This window comes from Ranitomeya variabilis, chromosome 1 (assembly GCF_051348905.1).
Source record: "Ranitomeya variabilis isolate aRanVar5 chromosome 1, aRanVar5.hap1, whole genome shotgun sequence".
NCBI lineage: Eukaryota > Metazoa > Chordata > Amphibia > Anura > Dendrobatidae > Ranitomeya > Ranitomeya variabilis.
Genome location: NC_135232.1, coordinates 833487145 through 833507389, shown reverse-complemented (window position 1 = coordinate 833507389; position 20245 = coordinate 833487145). Strand labels below are relative to the sequence as shown.

Sequence of the window (20245 nt, the reverse complement as noted above, 5' to 3'; positions counted from 1 at the left end):
TAGAAACATATGCTCCACTTATGCATTTATCACCCACTCCTGGTTTTGGCTTACAAATACTGATGGAAAATCCTGACCAAATCCTGATGCAATCCTGAACGTGGACACATACCCATATAGTTAGATCGTACCTGCTCATTTAGTCATATGGGTGTGCTGAATGAAATGATTGCAGCGTCGTTTTTAATGAAAACGTGTTAGTGATGCACATTGTAATGCAACGCACAGGTTAGGTGCTACAAAGGACATGACAGGTTCCCTTTAATGGATTTTTTTCAATACTGTTCCCACTGTTATTATTTTCTGACTTCTGTGCTGCGTCCAGTTCCTTCTAATGGCAATGTGTTCTATCCACCAATGATGGCTGCAGCTATCTCATGTGACAACACATTATTGCTGAAGGCCAGAATGCAAAGTACCCGTCAGGAAGCGTTGCAACCAGGGCTTGTGGAGTCTGTTAGGCTACTTTCACACATCAGGTTTTTGCTGTCAGGCTCAATCTGGCTAAATATAAAAAAAACCCATAGACTTATATTAGTGCCAGATTGCGCCGGATGATATTGTGTTTCGTCCGTTTTTTTCGCCGTTTCCGAATTCTGGAAAAATCGTCCATAGCAACGTATTTTGTCTCTGGCGAAAAAGTCAGAAACGCCGGTGCTGGATCCAGAAAATAATGGATTCCGGCGCTGAATTCCATTTTTTTAAACTGAGCATTCTCCAAATTTTTTTTAATCCAATAATATAGATATGCTAGCCGGATCGTCGAAAAAACGGATACGTCGCATCAGTTTTTCACAATCTGCGCCGGATCCGGTTTTTCCAACATTCGCCGCATTGTGCCTGATGCAAAAAACCTGATGTGTGAAAGTAGCCTTAGCCAAACCTCTGACTCCTCAATTTCTGACTCCAACTCCACAGCACTGTCTCACTACTGAGCATGTACATACAATGCAGCACAGATTCATCTCAACTAAAAGCCCAGATCCTTAGATGAGGAACAGAACAGACATTTATAGGACACTTCACAATTTTTCCAAATTTTTATGAAAATATTTACAGCACATCGTGTATTGTACTACTGTACCTAACTTATTTATTATAAAGGGAACCTGTCACCCCCCCCCCCCCCCAGGCGTTTGTAACTAAAAGAGCCATCTTGTGCAGCACTAATGCTGCATTCGAACAAGGTGGCTCTTTTAGTTATGCTCACTGCACACGCTGAAATAAACACTTATAAAATGTTCCCCCTATTACCATGAAATCGCCAGGGAGGCGGGCCTTTCCCCTCTAATTAGACGCAGCACAGCCGTCATTCATGTCCCATTGGTGCCGGGCGCCGCCTCCTCAGCGTTGCTTGAATCTGTCCCGGAGCCTGCGCTGTGTTGTTCACCCTTGGGCATGCGCAGTGAGTGCTGCCCGTCTTCTAACATCATTTGATGTCAGGCTTACTGCGCCTGTGAGGCCGCGCTGCCCGAGATCTCGCCCCGCAGTGTCTTCTGATTTATTCACACTGCGGGGCTGGGATTCATGGGCATGCGCAGTGCATATCTTCGCCTAACCACATGGTCAACATCTCTAACAATTTCAGGGTATAAAGCAATTGCCTCGTGCACAGTCAGTGTTGATGAACGATTAAACTCTTCTACTTCTTTGAGAGCAAGTGAAAAATTTTGCTGAAATATGGTCAGTTTTCTATGGGAGTGGAATCTTTTTCCCTGCAGCAACGCTTTTTCTGCTCCATGTCGTCCAAATACTTGTCAAAATCAAACTCCTCATCTGATGAGGATGAAGGAACGGCAGCAGCAGCACTGGCAGGACCCCGAGTCCTCTTGCTCTTGGCCGTCCTGTAGCCCACTCATCCTAACTGCTTCCTCAATCAGAGCTTTTTTTCCTTTAGTAAGCTGTTGATCATCCAGCAATATACAATGACTCTGGTCCACATAAACAACTGCCAGAATAATTTTATTTTCTAATAGCAGTGCCTCTCTCCGTTTCATTGAAGCAGCAATGCCATCTGCGATTAAACCTCCTCTTTGGGAGAGGCAAAACAACAAGTTCTTCCAGTCCTTAATAAAAATGCCAGGAGTTAAATCCTCAGCTTGTAACTTTTTAGTCAGTGTAAATGGGTGATGAAGCAATTCCTTCATTTCAGCCACCTGTGTCCATTGACCTCCATGTAGTGTTACCTGAGGGTTGGCCCTATCTACAAGGAAGGGTTTTAGCTCAAGCAATTGCTTAGTCATTAAATAGGTGCTGCCCCACCTAATGTCTTGATTCACAATTGCCCCTTTTCCAGCACATCTCTTCAAGATGGAATCAATTTTAGGGGTTCTGGCAGCAATAGCCAATTTCCTCACTTTCAATCAGAGTTTTAACTTTTTATCAGAGTTCCAGCATGTCCCTCTTGCAGACTATCTCTTATTGTTAGCTGCAGCTTGTGCACAACACAACACATGTGATGAATAGGAAAGAGGTGTAAAGCAGCTTCAACAAGATCTAATTCATAGAATCATAGCATGGTAGAGTTGGAAGGGACCTCCTGGGTCATCTGGTCCAACCCCCTGATCAAAGCAGGATTCACTAAATCATCCTACACAGATGTCTGTCCAGCAACAATTCTTTAATTGTAAAGAATCATTTTGCTGTTATTCTGTAGTAATATCTGTTTGTTCCTTCGTTATGGGAACAAGACTGTGGCCTTCCATCTCCAACATACTGAATGTGAAATATTCTTCTAGCTGCTGTTCACCTTCATTATTCTCATTCATCAGTTTAATTGTACTTATCATGTTTGAAACATTATCAGTTCTTTTTTGAGTTCATAATCTTGCAGAACTTTTTCCACTAAGGTCTGGAGAAACTGGCTGTTGTGATGAGCTTTAGAATCTTTTGCTGCCAGCGTCTTAGTAACAATTTTTTTGATGCAACAAACCTATCCAATGTTGATAGCAAAATAGTTCACTCTGTGACATGTGCAGCCATCCATTTTAAGAAACGCAAAGCATCTCTTGAGAGTCTTTTTAAGATCTTCCTTTTGGTTAAGGGCTTCTTCAGTCACTAATTTTCTAATACTTTCTCTTTCCAAAGAAACACCAAGTTTGCGGGCCATTTCTCCATTAAGAGCTGTAAAAGCTGGTCGTGCAAATAATGATAATGGTACACTGTCCTTCACAACAAGCTCAATGAGCTGTCTTTTAAACACATCTCCACAAACTGCATTGAACTACTGTCATTGTTACAGTAACATTGTCACTTACAAAATATCTTGTAACTGATGTTTGAGACTCTTTCCTCCTCCTTTGCCTGGCGGGAAGTGCTGGTCTCTGGTTTCTTGGTGCTGCTGTGATCTTTTTCAATCACAGCTTTGTAACCTTCTGGGTGGCACCGTTGTAAATGTCTTCTTAGATTGGAAGCTCTTGAAGGAGCATTTTTATCACTGCCTGAGTATGCACTGATTTTGGCATCACAGCATTTGTTTTCATCTGGGTTATTTATACACTGACACACAAAATGTTTTTCTCCTTCGCCTCATTGGGGGACACAGGACCATGGGTGTTATACTGCTGCCACTAGGAGGACACTAAGAAAAAATACAAAAAAAGTTAACTCCTCCTATGCAGTATACACCCTCTGCTGTCTCTCTCGTGAACCAGTTCTTGCTTAGTGTCTGTAGGAGGCACTTGTGTCTGACCCCGATTTTCTTATTTTTTACTATTTTTGTCTTTTTATCCACGAATTGACCGGGCGACGGGGCCTTTCAGGGTCCCGATCTCCCAAAATCATCAATAGGCGGGAATGTGGAGTGTCGCCTCCCCAAAACAACGGACGGGAACATGGGGTGTGGCCCCCACGTACCCCCTACCGGAGCCAGGACTTCAGTCAATCCCTCCTTTTGTGTGGCCCTACTGCAACCACCACTGACGGAAGCGGCTGGTTTCAGTATTATCTCATGCCCTCTCCACCTCCCTATCAAAGGGATGGTGGATTGAGGACGGACGGCGCAAATGATATTTGCTTTCTGTGGCCCCCCGACTGTATCACAGTGAGTACCGCCATATCAGTGGTAAGGGGGTCCCCTTACTTGGAACCCTGAAGATGAGGACGACATCCCCCGTTAGCCTGCCTGCGCCTCACTCCATTACCTGCGGCTATCTCCAGCCTCTGCCGCTTTCTGTGGCCAGCTTGACTGCCGCAGCTATCCGTTACCGCGTCGGTTACCGCTGCTGCGTCCGTTACCGCTGACCACGGCTGCCCCCATCCCCGCGGCCTCTAATTTAGTTCCCGGCCTCTGCCTGTGGTAGGTCCAGCGACCCCCAGGGTCTCGTCCGGCTCCACCCCCTTTCGGCGGCTCTGCCCCGCTCTCATAGTGCTTCTGGCCGGCCTGTTCAGGGTGGGCGGGGACTCGCCCTGCATTCTTCTATGGCCCACCCTGCTTTACTCTCTGCCCTCTACTTCGAGCGCTTCTCGCACCTCACGAGAAGCGCCAAATCTGCATCGGACATTACTTCCTGGCACGCAGGAATCTTGTGGGGACGCCATTTCCGCTGCAGACCCGCGCACTGGCACATCTCTGGGGGCACGCAGGACCTGGCACACAAGCTGCAGGTGCATGCTGCTTAACCCCTTCGCTGCAACACTCATCCGCAGCAGGCATTATCCCTCCGCTGCGGGTTCACATAATCCATACGCTGCAGGCATCTCCCTGCAAGCTTTCATCAGCCTTTTGCAGTATGTCTCAATCAAAGGCTAATAAAAATGCGGATAAAACGCACAGTGATCTATGCCTCTTGTACCTCATGCACTGTTTCCCTACCGCGGAAACAGCCTAAACCTCTCTGCACGAACTGTGAGGCTTCAGGCCCTCAGGAGACCCCCGCTACTGTTGAACCCAGCGGTGCCAGCCCCCCTGAGTTGGCTTCCTCTTTGACACAGTCCATGGCTTCTCTCGCCAAGGCCTTATGCCATGTTCACACTTTGCGGTTTTTACCGCGGAACCGCCGCGATTTTGCCGCTGCGGGTCCGCTGCAGTTTCCATTGCATTTACATTTAAACCTATGGAAACCGCAAACCGCTGTGCGCATGCTGCGGGAAAAACCGCGCAGAAACGCAGCGGTTTACATTCCGCAGCATGTCACTTCTTTGTGCAGAATCGCTGCGATTCTGCACCCATAAGAATGCATTGAACCGCTTACTTCCCGCATGGGGCTGTGCCCACGTTACGGGAAGTAAGCGGATTATGTGCGGGTGGTACCCGGGGTGGAGGAGAGGAGACTCTCCTCCAGGCCCTGGGAACCATATTTGTGTGTTAAAAAAAAAAGAAATAAAATAAAAAATCATGTTATACTCGCCTCTCAGCGCTGCACGCGGCCGTCCGGTCAGAGTTGCTGTGCGAACAGGACCTGCGGTGACGTCGCGGTCACATGACCGTGACGTCGCGGTCACATGACCGTGACGTCACAAAGGGTCCTTCTCGCACATCATTTTTTGAACCGGACCGCCGGGTGCAGCGCCGAGGAGATCGGGACGTCAGAGGGTGAGTATATAAACTTTTTTTTTTATTTTAACATTACTATTGATGCTGCATATTGCTGCATATGCAGCATCAATAGTATAGGCGGAAACCCGCAGCGGAAACCGTGGAACAAACCGCGATAAATCTGCAGGGATAACCGCAGCGGTTTTGCCCTGCAGATTTATCAAATCCACTGCTGGAGAACCCGCAGAGGTAACCCGCAAAGTGTGCACATAGCCTTAGAATCCTTTCGTGATTTCTCCTCAAGCCAGGGCATCTCTTTACCCCCTGAAGAGAGTTCCTCAGCCGCACACATATCGCTGTCAGATCGGGGCCGGACGGCTATGCATGGTACTCATCCCTCTAGAAAATGTACCCGTGACACCTCCCCACAGAACTCCGATGCCTCTCCATCCGCTAGCTCTGGGTCTCGTTCCCCTTCACTAGGGGCTTAAAGTGAGCACGACTCAGAACTCGAATCCGATGTGGCCCCAGACTCGGATTCCCCCGAGTTCCTGGAGTCTATTGACTCCCTCATCGAGGCGGTTAATTGCACTGTGAAAATAGACGAAGAAGCCGGTACTAATCAGGATCACCCAGTATCCTTTAAACGAACAAAACTGCCTCACAAGTTCTTTGCCAGGCATCCTGAGTTCTCAATATATTTAGAGCAGGAGGGGCGCACTCCATATAATAGGGCGGTGCTCAGAGGAAAAAAGAAACTAAATATATATTTTTATACAACCTCTGGCACTCAAAAACAGACAAATGTTTATATTTGAAAAAATGGATTTATTCACTACCGGTCTTAATAAACAGATTATCTCCAACGTTTCGGCTAATTTAAAGCCTTTTTCACGGAAGTCTATGATAAACAATAAACAACATATAATCATACATTAAATGATATAGTATACAGGACAATTCATCTCATTATCTGTGTATCTAATCAGGTCATACCACATGATAGTGAAAAATCCTAAGGAAAAAAATCACCAGAAATAAGTGAGTAGATAAAGGAATATGAGAGAGATATATGGGTGAACCCAGCAGCAATAAACCATATGGACATCATGGAGGCTTCAGATAACAAGAAAAAAAGAAAAAGAAACAGAAACAAAAGAGCCACGTGCAGTCAGTGAGTAGCTATAACCTATGAAAAAACGCCAGGGTAAATACCATATACTGTAGTTCACAAAATACCTGAATCCTGGATAAGTGAACAGGCAGTCTAAGGGGAATCAGCCAATCCTATTTACAACAAACCAGAACATCGCTCTAATACCAGGGGGACTGAGTGGCAGTAGAAGATACAAGATAGAAGTATAAATACCTTAATGCATGTCCGTCCTCAGGAGACCGGTGTGTGTGTGAGCCAGGAGTGAAAGAGGTGCCGTAAAGTGGATATAAATGCAGTGAACGCTGATACGTCACTTCCAGTCATAGCAAGTGCTATGTATGAAGTAAATGTGAAAGTGAAAGCTAGCACATGCGCAGAAGGTAGCAGGGGGAACTGCTGTAGGTACAACATGATTCAATGAATTTACTACAGATGATTAATCAGCCTTGTGACAGGCGCCCCCTAGTGTAGTGAGCGGTAACTAACCAGAATAATCTGTAAGAAAAAGTGATGTCTGGGGAATACCAGAGTACGGTACTAACAAACATAAGCTGAATAAATAATACTAAAGCACAATAAATCTAACTTATATACTAAGAACCCACCTGGTCCAAAGGAGAAGAAAAAAAAGGGGGGAAACGACACCCATAAACCAGTGTACTGGAAGACCCAGGCTAGAGAAATGCGAAAAGAGAGAAAATAGAGAAAATCTATTAAGGAAACCAATCAGACTGAAGAAAAAGGAAGGGAACGACATCAAAGTATTGTTATAATATAATCCTTATCTACAATGATTATACACATATTATATATAGCAACATATAGTATAGAAAACGTGTTCTCAAGTAAGGAAACAGATCAAGTTGAATAATATTCGAATCAAGAAGGCATCTAGAAAAAAATAGAAACATGATTATACTATGATACAACACAAGAATAAATCTAAAGCTGAATTTCAGTAGGGAAGTACCTCATACTCCCTATTCATACCCAGGGGATGGAGAGTTTGGAGTGTGAAAATCCAAAAGGATTCTCTTTCTTTCAATTTCGCGACTCTATTGCCACCCCGTCTCAGTGGAGGGATACTCTCAAGAACTTGAAACCTCAATTGAGATATCGAGTGTCCTACTGATATAAAGTGTGCGGGAATCGGTAGTAATGTACGACCACATCGAATAGTAGACTTATGTTTAGAGATGCGGTCTCGGATATGTTGGGTAGTCTCTCCAACATATCCGAGACCGCAAGGACATTTGATCAAGTAAACGACATGAGTAGAGTCGCATGTAAAAAAACCTTTTATGGGAAATAATTTTCCTGATCGTGGATGTGAGAAGGTTTCTCCTTTGGTAACGTTGGAACACTGTGAACAATGTAGACACGGAAATGTACCCCTTCTCTGTGTCATAAGTGTGGCTTGCCTCAAATCCCTCCTATCACTGCCCACATCTGCTTTCACTAAAATGTTCCTAATATTTTGTGGCTTCTTATAACATAATAGGGGTGGTATCCTAAATTCAGAGATAGTGGGATAGGCTTTATGAAGTAATGGCCAATGTTCCAAAATGGGGCCTTTCAAAAAATTCGTGTAAGGGTGATAGGTGGTTACACAGGCCACTCTCTTCGTCTTTTGGGGACGTATATCCGGTTGATCCGTGGCTCTATTAAGAACCGAGGGGGGGTAACCCCGTGCCCTAAATTTTGTTTGCATCTCATGAATACGTTGTTGCAACACATCAGGTCTGGTGACGATGCGTCTAATGCGTTCAATTTGTGACTTTGGTAAAGATCTCTTTACATGACTTGGGTGACAAGTTGAAAACTCCAATGCATATGGACCCCATAGGGGTCGAATGTCGCGCCTCCATATGCAAACATCTTTATGGCATTTTTTGAAGAAAAATTTGTTTACATCCATCATTTATATATTCAACACGTAGTATGTTGGAAAAGATTTATAGATGATGTTTTCTTGATATGGAGGGGCGACGAGTCATCCCTTACACAATTCTTTCAGGATCTAAATTGTTTGATACCCAAGTTGACATTTACTATGGTGAAAGATCCCCAGAAAGTGAGTTTTTTGGATACACTAGTGAGTTTGAAGGAGGATGGGACACTAGACATTGATTTATATATAAAAACCACTGATAGAAATAGTCTATTGGAGTTTTCAAGTTGTCACCCAAGTCATGTAAAGAGATCTTTACCAAAGTCACAAATTGAACGCATTAGACGCATCGTCACCAGACCTGATGTGTTGCAACAACGTATTCATGAGATGCAAACAAAATTTAGGGCACGGGGTTACCCCCCCTCGGTTCTTAATAGAGCCACGGATCAACCGGATATACGTCCCCAAAAGACGAAGAGAGTGGCCTGTGTAACCACCTATCACCCTTACACGAATTTTTTGAAAGGCCCCATTTTGGAACATTGGCCATTACTTCATAAAGCCTATCCCACTATCTCTGAATTTAGGATACCACCCCTATTATGTTATAAGAAGCCACAAAATATTAGGAACATTTTAGTGAAAGCAGATGTGGGCAGTGATAGGAGGGATTTGAGGCAAGCCACACTTATGACACAGAGAAGGGGTACATTTCCGTGTCTACATTGTTCACAGTGTTCCAACGTTACCAAAGGAGAAACCTTCTCACATCCACGATCAGGAAAATTATTTCCCATAAAAGGTTTTTTTACATGCGACTCTACTCATGTCGTTTACTTGATCAAATGTCCTTGCGGTCTCGGATATGTTGGAGAGACTACCCAACATATCCGAGACCGCATCTCTAAACATAAGTCTACTATTCGATGTGGTCGTACATTACTACCGATTCCCGCACACTTTATATCAGTAGGACACTCGATATCTCAATTGAGGTTTCAAGTTCTTGAGAGTATCCCTCCACTGAGACGGGGTGGCAATAGAGTCGCGAAATTGAAAGAAAGAGAATCCTTTTGGATTTTCACACTCCAAACTCTCCATCCCCTGGGTATGAATAGGGAGTATGAGGTACTTCCCTACTGAAATTCAGCTTTAGATTTATTCTTGTGTTGTATCATAGTATAATCATGTTTCTATTTTTTTCTAGATGCCTTCTTGATTCGAATATTATTCAACTTGATCTGTTTCCTTACTTGAGAACACGTTTTCTATACTATATGTTGCTATATATAATATGTGTATAATCATTGTAGATAAGGATTATATTATAACAATACTTTGATGTCGTTCCCTTCCTTTTTCTTCAGTCTGATTGGTTTCCTTAATAGATTTTCTCTATTTTCTCTCTTTTCGCATTTCTCTAGCCTGGGTCTTCCAGTACACTGGTTTATGGGTGTCGTTTCCCCCCTTTTTTTTCTTCTCCTTTGGACCAGGTGGGTTCTTAGTATATAAGTTAGATTTATTGTGCTTTAGTATTATTTATTCAGCTTATGTTTGTTAGTACCGTACTCTGGTATTCCCCAGACATCACTTTTTCTTACAGATTATTCTGGTTAGTTACCGCTCACTACACTAGGGGGCGCCTGTCACAAGGCTGATTAATCATCTGTAGTAAATTCATTGAATCATGTTGTACCTACAGCAGTTCCCCCTGCTACCTTCTGCGCATGTGCTAGCTTTCACTTTCACATTTACTTCATACATAGCACTTGCTATGACTGGAAGTGACGTATCAGCGTTCACTGCATTTATATCCACTTTACGGCACCTCTTTCACTCCTGGCTCACACACACACCGGTCTCCTGAGGACGGACATGCATTAAGGTATTTATACTTCTATCTTGTATCTTCTACTGCCACTCAGTCCCCCTGGTATTAGAGCGATGTTCTGGTTTGTTGTAAATAGGATTGGCTGATTCCCCTTAGACTGCCTGTTCACTTATCCAGGATTCAGGTATTTTGTGAACTACAGTATATGGTATTTACCCTGGCGTTTTTTCATAGGTTATAGCTACTCACTGACTGCACGTGGCTCTTTTGTTTCTGTTTCTTTTTCTTTTTTTCTTGTTATCTGAAGCCTCCATGATGTCCATATGGTTTATTGCTGCTGGGTTCACCCATATATCTCTCTCATATTCCTTTATCTACTCACTTATTTCTGGTGATTTTTTTCCTTAGGATTTTTCACTATCATGTGGTATGACCTGATTAGATACACAGATAATGAGATGAATTGTCCTGTATACTATATCATTTAATGTATGATTATATGTTGTTTATTGTTTATCATAGACTTCCGTGAAAAAGGCTTTAAATTAGCCGAAACGTTGGAGATAATCTGTTTATTAAGACCGGTAGTGAATAAATCCATTTTTTCAAATATAAACATTTGTCTGTTTTTGAGTGCCAGAGGTTGTATAAAAATATATCCTGAGTTCTCAGACATTGATAAAAGGCATAGAAATCGCCCAGATAAGTGCTTCACCGGCCTAAAGCCCCTAGAAGCACGGTACCCTTTTGCACCGACTCTGAGACAGGAATGGACTGAGTCCCCTGCAGTAGACCCACCTATATTGAGACTCACTTCATAGACTCTTCTGTCTCTGGCAGACGGATCTTCCATTAAAAATCCCTCTGATCGCCAGATTGACAACATGACCAGGTCGGTCTTCGAGGCAGCTGGAACAACTCTATTGCCTTCCTTCGCCACTACTTGGGTGGCTAGAGCTATGGTAGCCTGACTCAAGGATATAGTGAAATCCAATAGAGACAATAGCTTGCCGCCCGAAGTGTCCAATCTTGCCTACCAGATTGCTCGAGCAGGGGATTACGTAGTTCATGCCTCCCTAGATGCGGCTAATTGCGCCATATTGCGGCCGCTAACGCCGTAACCATCAGGAGAGCATTATGGCTCCGTGAATGGCGGGCAGACTCTGCTTCGAAAAATTCCTTGACTTCCCTGCCGTACCAGCAAGGGCGCCTGTTCGGAGATAAACTCGATCAGATTATCTCAGACGCTACCGGCGGAAAAAGCAAGTTCCACCCTCAGCGTAGACCCATTCGCCCCTTTCGGATCCAATCCCAGGTTCGCTTCCGACCCTTTCGCGGTACCACAGGCTGGTCGTTCTCAGCCGCTCCCGATAGCTCGTCTCGCGCCCCGCGCAGAGGCAGGGGGTGGCGACCTTCGTTCAGACCTTCTAATTCCTGGAGAAACAGATCTCCCTATTTCTAGACCCAAAAGTGCCCCTTCCCGGAAATTCTCTTCTCAATGACTTACGGCTGTGTCCGGTGGACACAGGGACGGTAGGCGGCCATCTACTTTTGTTTCGCCAAGTACGGTTATCGGTCGTTCACGACCAGTGGGTCAGAGATCTCGTGTCTTCCGGATACAGGATCAACTTCATTTCCCCCCCTCCGACGCGTTTCTTCCAATCTCGTCTTCCAAAGTCCATGGCGCACGCAGTTCCCTTTTTACCAGTGCAGTTATCGTTCCGGTTCCTCCCACAGAAAGGTGCAAGGGCTTCTTATCGAACCTGTTCGTGGTCCCCAAGAAAGACCGAACCATGCGTCCCATTTTGGACCTGAAGTTGTTGAACAAATTCCTCTCAGTGCGCCATTTCAGGATGGAATCCCTACGTTCTGTTGTCGCTTCCTTGGAAAAAGGAGAATACCTGGCGTCTATCGAAATCAAGGACGCGTATCTTCACATTCCAATCTTCAAAGGTCATCAAAGATTCCTACGCTTTGCGGTCGGAGACGATCATTTTCAATTCACTGCTCTGCCCTTTGGGCTCGCCACCGCCCCCAGGGTATTCACAAAAGTCATGGCAGCCGTAATGTCTATCCTACATTCCCGGGGTGTGGTGATTCTTCCGTATCTGGACGATCTTCTCGTTAAAGGTCCGTCTTATCAGGCTTGCGAAGAGAGCGTCTCTGTCACCATCGTCACTCTCTCGTCTAGGTTGGCTGGTGAACATGGAAAAATCGTTTCCAGTTCCATCCCAGCGAGTCCACTTTTTGGGGATGATCTTTGACACTTACCTAGGGTTGGTAATTCTCCCTCAGGAAAAGATTTCCTCTCTAATCCGGGGAGCCCAATTGCTTTCTCTGGGCCGCTCTCACTCCCTGCGGTTCGCCATGCAGGTAATCGGGAAAATGGTGGCAGCTATCGAGGCAGTGCGGTTTGCCCAATTTCACTTCCGTCCCCTGCAGCAAGCCTTGATATCAGTATGAGACAAGAATCCAGCCTCCCTGGGTCGCCGCTTTCGCCTGGCACCCAGAATCAGGAGATTTCTCAGGTGGCGGACTGCAACGTCGTCCTTGGATCAGGGAAGGTCTTTCCCTCCCGGTTCACTGGCTGGTAGTGAACACCGACGCCAGTCTCCTCGGATGGAGAGCAATTTTTCGTCACCACACGGCTCAGGGACGTTGGTCCGCTCAGGAAGCCAGTCTTCCGATCAACATCCTCGAGATCAGCGCGATTAAACTGGCTCTTCAGCGTTTCCATCACCTCTTGGCAGGACGTCCCATCAGGATCCAATCAGACAATGCCACGGCTGTGGTGTACATCAATTGCCAGGGAGGCACGCGCAGCAGAAGAGCAATGACCGAGGTTTCGCACATTCTACAATGGGCCGAGGCAAATCAATCGCTCATCTCCGCAGTTCATATTCCGGGGGTAGAGAATTGGGCGGCAGACTTTCTCAGCCGCCAGGGCATAGCCTCAGGAGAGTGGTCTCTTCTCTCGGAAGTCTTTCATGGGATTTGCCAGCGTTTCGGCACCCCAGATGTGGACCTCATGGCCTCCAGACTGAATGCCAAGGTTCCGGTATTTGTAGCCCAATCCCGCGATCCGTTAGCCATCGGCTCGGATGCCCTAGTACTTCCATGGAGCCAATTTCGTCTCCCTTACATCTTTCCGCCTCTTCCGCTGATCCCCAGGGTCATCCGAAAAATCAAAGCAGAAGGCGTTCCGGTGATCCTTGTCGCTCCGGACTGGCCTCGCCGAGCTTGGTATGCGGAGCTAATGCATCTCGTCCCCGACGTTCCCTGGAGGTTACCGGATCTTCCGGACCTTCTCTCCCAGGGACCCATTTGCCACCAGAACTCGAGAGTTCTGAGTTTAACGGCCTGGCCATTGAATTCTGGATTCTAGCCCAAGCTGGGTTCTCCCGCCAAGTGGCATCTACCACGATCAGCGCTAGGAAGCCTGTTTCCATGCGTATTTACCATTGCGTTTGGAGAATTTTTTTCTCATGGTGTAAAGATAAGGGTCTTTTCCCGTTGGTGTTTTCTATCCCCTCCATTCTGGAGTTTCTCCAAGCTGGTCTGGATTGAGACCTAGCGCTGGCCTCTCTCAAGGGCCAGATCTCGGCCCTCTCCGTCCTTTTCCAGCGTCAGATAGCTTCTAAGCCTCAGGTTAAGACCTTCATGCAAGGAGTTTTGCATCTTGTCCCTCCATACAAGATGCCTTTAGAACCTTGGGACCTTAACTTGGTCCTCAGTGCCTTACAAGAGACTCCCTTCGAGCCAATACAGGATCTCTCTTTTCATGGAAAGTTGCCTTTCTGGTAACAATAACGTCCATCAGACGGGTTTCGGAACTGGCAGCCTTGTCGTGCAAACCTCCGTTTTTGATTTTCCACCGGGACAAGGTGGTGCTCAGGACGACCCCGTCCTTCTTACCTAAAGTCGTCTCGTCTTTTCATCTGAATGAAGACATTGTCCTGCCCTCGTTCTGTCCGGCTCCAGTCCATCGTACTGAGAAAGCCCTTCACACTTTGGACTTGGTGAGGGCTCTCAGAAAGTACATTTCCAGAAAGGCGTCTTTTCGCAAAGCTGATTTTTGTGCTTCCAGATGGTCACAGAAAGGGTTTACCTGCATCGAAGGCCACGATAGCCAGATGGCTTCGTTTAGCGATTCAAGAAGCTTACTGTGTCAGGCCAGCCTATCCCCGCGGGGATTAAGGCACACTCCACTCGGTCAGTGGGGGCCTCCTGGGCCATTCGGCACCAGGTATCTGCACAGCAAGTGTGCAAGGCTGCGACTTGGTCCAGTCTTCACACGTTCGCTAAACATTACAACATTCATGTTCATGCCTCCTCAGATGCGGCCGTCGGCAGACAGATTCTGCAATCGGCAGTTTCGCATCTGTAGGCCTCATTTAGTCACTTAGTTCTTTCAGCATTGGGTGCGTGAGGTTTCACCTGTTGTGACGTTGTCCCACCCAGGGACTGCTTTAGGACGTCCCGTGGTCCTTTGTCCCCCAATGAGGTGAAGGAGAAACAGGGATTTTTGTGTACTCACAGTAAAATCCTTTTCTCCGAGCCAATCATTGGGGGACACAGCACCCACCCGGTTAGCCCGTTGGCCTGTAATCTTTATTGGTTTTGACATATTGCAATTCTGTTTGTGAGCTCCTACTGCTTTGGCACCGAACTGGTTCACGAGAGAGCCAGCAGAGGGTGTATACTGCGTAGGAGGAGTTAACTTTTTTTGTATTTTTGCTTAGTGTCCTCTTAGTGGCAGCAGCATAACACCCATGGTCCTGTGTCCCCCAATGATTGGCTCGGAGAAAATGATTTTACAGTGAGTACACAAATCCCTGTTTTTTATCCGGAGTCACTGTGAAATTCTCAAATACAGCTGACTTCATAAGGTGCTTCTAGACATTTTGTAATTACCGTATATACTCGAGTATAAGCCGAGCACCTAATTTTGCCACGGAAAACTGGGTAAGCTTATTGACTCGAGCATAAGCATGCATTGTCCCCTCATCCCTGTCCTGCAATGCATGGCTCCCCCTTCCCTGTCCTGGTATGAATGCCTCCTCATCCCTGTCCCTGTTATTGTTTGCATGCCTTCCCCGTCCCTGCCCGTCTGCCTGCCTCCCCTGTCCCTTTCATTGTATGCATGTCTCCCCCTTCCCTGTCCTAGTATGAATGCCTCCCCATTCCATCCTTGTTTGCATGCCTCCTTATCCCCTATCCCTGTGTGCATGTTTCCTATTGAAAAAACAAAACATCATACTCCCCTACCTGCGCGCCCTGGGTGCTGGCACTGCATCTCGTTCCAGCCGCCGACACCTGCCTGCAGCTCTTCCTGTGCTCAGCAGTCATGTGGTACCGCTCATTAAGGTGATAAATATGCGCTCTACGCCTATGGGAGTGGAGACGCGTCCATATTCATCACCTTAATGAGCGGTACCACGTGATCGTTCCGCACAGGAAGAGCTGCAGGCAGGTGCCGGCGGCTGGAACGTGATGTAGTGCCAGCATTGAGGGCACGCAGGTAGGTATGATGTGTGCGCCAGCTCCTGACACCCGCTGCTCCGCTGCCCCCCCCCCCCCCCTCCCCCATCGGCTTTCTGTACCGTGACTTGTGTATAAGCCGAGGGGGGCATTTTCAGCACAAATAAATGTGCTGAAAAACTCGGCTTATACACGAGTATATACAATATGTAAATTCGCTCTCAAAATAATTTTGTCCTGTAAAAAAAAAAGAAGGTATATTGTAATTCCGTTTTTTCGCCGGATCCGACTAGCTGATCCGGGGGGGAGAGGGGAGAGTCATTTGACGGATCCGGCGCCATAGGGTTCCATTATAGCAAACGATGGACGGCGACGGATCCGTCACTGTCCGTTTTTTAGACGGACACAAAATACGTTACTATGTCCGTTTTCTCCAACCACCAGAAAAACAGTTTTCGATGGATCCGGCGAAAAACGGATGAAACATGAGGCCATGTGTCGCTAATACAAGTCTATGAGAAAAAAACTGATCCGGCGGCAAATTTTGGAGGATGTTTTCTTTCAGAATTCGCCGGATTGTGCCTGACGGCAAAAAACTGATGTGTGAAAGTAGCCTTAACCCTGCTTTCCTGTTCACTCCAGAAGTTCTCAGATGAATGCAGGCATTCCTTCCCTGTGTGCTTTCTTATTTTTTTCCCTTATCTGTAGAGGAGAAGCTTCACTACTTATCATTAGTGATGAGCAAGTATAGTCGTTGCTCGGGTGGTCTCCGAGTATTTGTGACTGCTCGGAGATTTAGTTTTCCTTGCCGCAGCTGAATGATTTGTGGCTACTAGACAGCTTGATTACATGTGGGGGTTCCCTAGCAACCAGGCAACCCCCACATGCACTCAGGCTGGCTAGTAGCTGTAAATCATGCAGCTATGTCAACAAAAACTAAACCTCCGAGCAGTCACAAATACTCGGAGACCACCCAAGCGTGCTCTGGATAACCCGAGCAACGAGTACACTCGCTCATCACTACTTATCATGAATATAAACATCAGCACGGATTCATCTCAGCTAAAAGTCTAGACCTTAGATCAGAATAGGACAGACATTTATAGGACATTTCATAACTTTCCCAAATTCTTCTGAAAAAAATATTCCCCACAAACTGCATTCAACTACTGTACCCAATTATATATTTTAGGAGTCGGTCCATTTTATTCCAACTCCACCAAAATGGGCTCAGACTCACGCCCTAGTTGCCACAAAAGCACCAAGAGAGAGGATTTTAGTTATGTTAAAATTTTTTATTTGAAATAAGCTTAGCTAAAATAAAGGAGAAAATCAAGATTAGGGTACGTTCACACAGGACTTTTTTGCTGCTTTTTTTTATGCTAATTTAGGTGCGTTTTTTTGGTGCGTTTTTGGTGCGTTTTTTGGGTACGTTCACACAGGACTTTTTTGCTGCAGATTTTTGCTGCAGATTTTTGCTGCTTTTTTTATGCCAATTTTCAGCTGCTAGGACACCTCACAATGGCTCTTCACACCTTACTACCAGGAACTCCCTCACAATAGATCACAATCAGGACACCTCACAATGGCTCTTCACACCTCACTACCAGGAACTCCCTCACAATAGATCACAATCAGGACACCTCACAATGGCTCTTCACACCTCACAATGGCTCTTCACACCTCACTAACCACACCCCTAAGCTCTTGGCTGTGAGATCCCTTCCTGCTGGCCATGATTTTGTGCACAAAAAACGCAGCAAATAATGCTACATGCGTTTTTTCAGCGTTTTTGCAGCGTTTTTTTCATCACCCATTCAAGTCAATGGGTGAAAAAACGCTGCAAAAACGCAGCAAAAATGCTGAAAGAAGTGACATGCCCTATGTCCAAAAAAAGCAGCAAAGCAGAAAAAACTGATCAAACAAAAAACCAACGTGTGTGCATGAGATTTCTGAAATCTCATAGGCTTTACTGGTACTGTAAAAAGCAGCTGAAAATTAGCATAAAAAAAAGCAGCAAAAAAAAGCAGCAAAAAAGTCCTGTGTGAACGTACCCTTATAATGGAAAATAGCCTACAATTTAAAAAAATAAAAAAAAAAATCAAGATTTTATATTTTCTCAATTTCCCAACTCTGCTTTGTATATTTAATGAACCATGGCATGCTTTATTTTGGCAGATCAGAATTTTTTAATGAAGATGGCACTTTAAAGGAAGTGAATAAAATCACTGCTGTGTGCACAAGTTTACAAGAAGAACTGAAGGTATATGAATTATAAATTTATATTATGCCCAGGTTTTTATTACACCCAGTTATTATTTTACAATATGTTTAAATGGTAAAATATTAGACCTGAATTGCAGTGGAGAAGAAGCTTTCTACACAATGGATATATGGGTTGGACATGTAGCTATTGGAGCAATTTGTCAGATAATTTTTTTTATAATTTTAGGAAAATAAATGAAGCCTACAGGTTGTGCATAGTAGTTATTGAATAAAAGCTAGCAATGTGGGATTGAAAATTAATTCAGATTTTCTACTATTACACATCTATCCTTAGATTTAACATACAGAAAATGCAACGGACAACAAAATGTTTGGTTAATGGGCATCTGTCACCAGGTATTTCCCATCCCATCTGAGAGCATCGTGATATAGGGACAGAGACCCTGAGCAATGTGTCACTTATCTGCTTGCTATCCGTTTGATAAAATCACTGATTATTGATCACCCATGACAGCACCATGAGAGAGGGGATCCGCCCACCAAGTACAGGCAACCTACAGGCCAAAAAGGGCAGCAACTATCCCATGCAGTTGGTTTCCTGTACTTAATGGGGTAACCTGGTGCAGGCATGCTTGTAAGTAGATACAAAGAGGGAATATTCCCTTCTCTGACTCGGCCTGTGCAGGGTTCCTGGAATTGCCACAGTGTGACGAACTAGACATTCACGCATCCCCGGGCACATGATTGCCGCTCTGGAGTGGCTCCTGGTACTGCAAGCATCTGGAATTGAACCTGCTCTATCCTTATCGTCCCCTACCCACAGTGCTGTGTTGGTAGCGTGGCCGAGAATGGAAGTGGCGCTCCAGGATGATGCAGGACCAGAAGGCGGGTCAGTATGATACGGCTGGTGATGCACCTGGGTCGATGGGTAGACGCACCAGGTGACAAGCCGGGAGTCATGTTTCAGTGACGTGGGGAGGCGTACCCGCTGGATAGGTGGGAGATTGAGTGACGCACGCCAGGAGGTGTGTCGGTAGGACGAGGTGCGTCCAGATGATAGGGCCACACACAGGATCCACGTGACCCGGAATGGTCCGGTTGTACCGGAGAGCACATGGGCCAGTATAAAAGGGAGCTGGCGCCACTGCTCAGGTGCTTCCTAGCTCACATTTCCCCTTCAGGAGAATGGAGACAGATTCGGAGCAGCAGGTGGAGGGCGGCGTTCCCGTGCCAGTGGAGGACATCCGGATCAGCGAGAGACAAAGTCAGTGAAGCTCCAGCAAGGTGGACGAATCTGCAGCCTCCAGAGATTATCTCATGGCTGAAGTAACATAGTTATTAAGGTTGAAGGAAGACTAAGTCCATCTAGTTCAACCCATAGCCTAACCTAACATGCCCTAACATGTTGAGCCAGAGGAAGGCAAAAAAAACCATGTGGCAAACCGTAAGCTCCACATTGGGGAAAAAATTCCTTCCCGACTCCACATACAGCAATCAGACTAGTTCCCTGGATCAACGCCCTATTAAGGAATCTAGTGTATATACCCTGTAACATTATACTTTTCAAGAAAGGCATCCAGTCCCCTCTTAAATTTTAGTAATGAATCGCTCATTACAACATCATACGGCAGAGAGTTCCATAGTCTCACTGCTCTTACAGTAAAGAATCTGCGTCTGTTATTATGCTTAAACCTTCTTTCCGCCAGACATATAGGATGCCCCCTTGCCCGTCACAGATTTACGAGTAAAAAGATCATTAGAAAGGTCTTTGTACTGTCCCCTCATATATTTATACATTAACATAAGATCACCCCTTAGCCTTCGTTTTTCCAAACTAAATACCCCAAGTGTAATAACCTATACTGGTATTGCAGACCCCCCAGTCCTCTAATAACCTTGGTCACTCTTCTCTAGTTCAGCTATGTCTTTCTTATACACCGGACACCAGAATTGTACACAGTATTCTAAGTGTGGTCGAACTAGTGACTTGTATAGAGGTAAAATTATGTTCTCCTCATGAGCCTATGCCTCTTTCAATGAATCCCATAATTTTATTTGCCTTTTGTAGCAACTGCCTGACACTGGCCACTAAATGTGAATTTGTCATGTTTCAATCCTTTAAACCAGTACCATTCGATTGCGTCAGAATTGTAAGTGATCTTCATGAAAGTTCTCTTGGTA

The 20245-nt window shown here is 45.5% G+C and overlaps 1 protein-coding gene across 3 annotated transcripts in view; it reads left to right on the top strand.

The window, feature by feature from the left end:
* Window positions 1–20245, top strand: part of ABRAXAS1 (abraxas 1, BRCA1 A complex subunit) — a 65943-nt gene that overhangs the window by 22223 nt on the left and 23475 nt on the right. For all 3 annotated transcript variants that reach the window (XM_077275784.1, XM_077275785.1, XM_077275786.1), the window contains one exon: window positions 18017–18101. In XM_077275784.1, the coding sequence (XP_077131899.1) occupies window positions 18017–18101 (85 nt within the window). The remainder of the gene's footprint in view (window positions 1–18016; window positions 18102–20245) is intronic.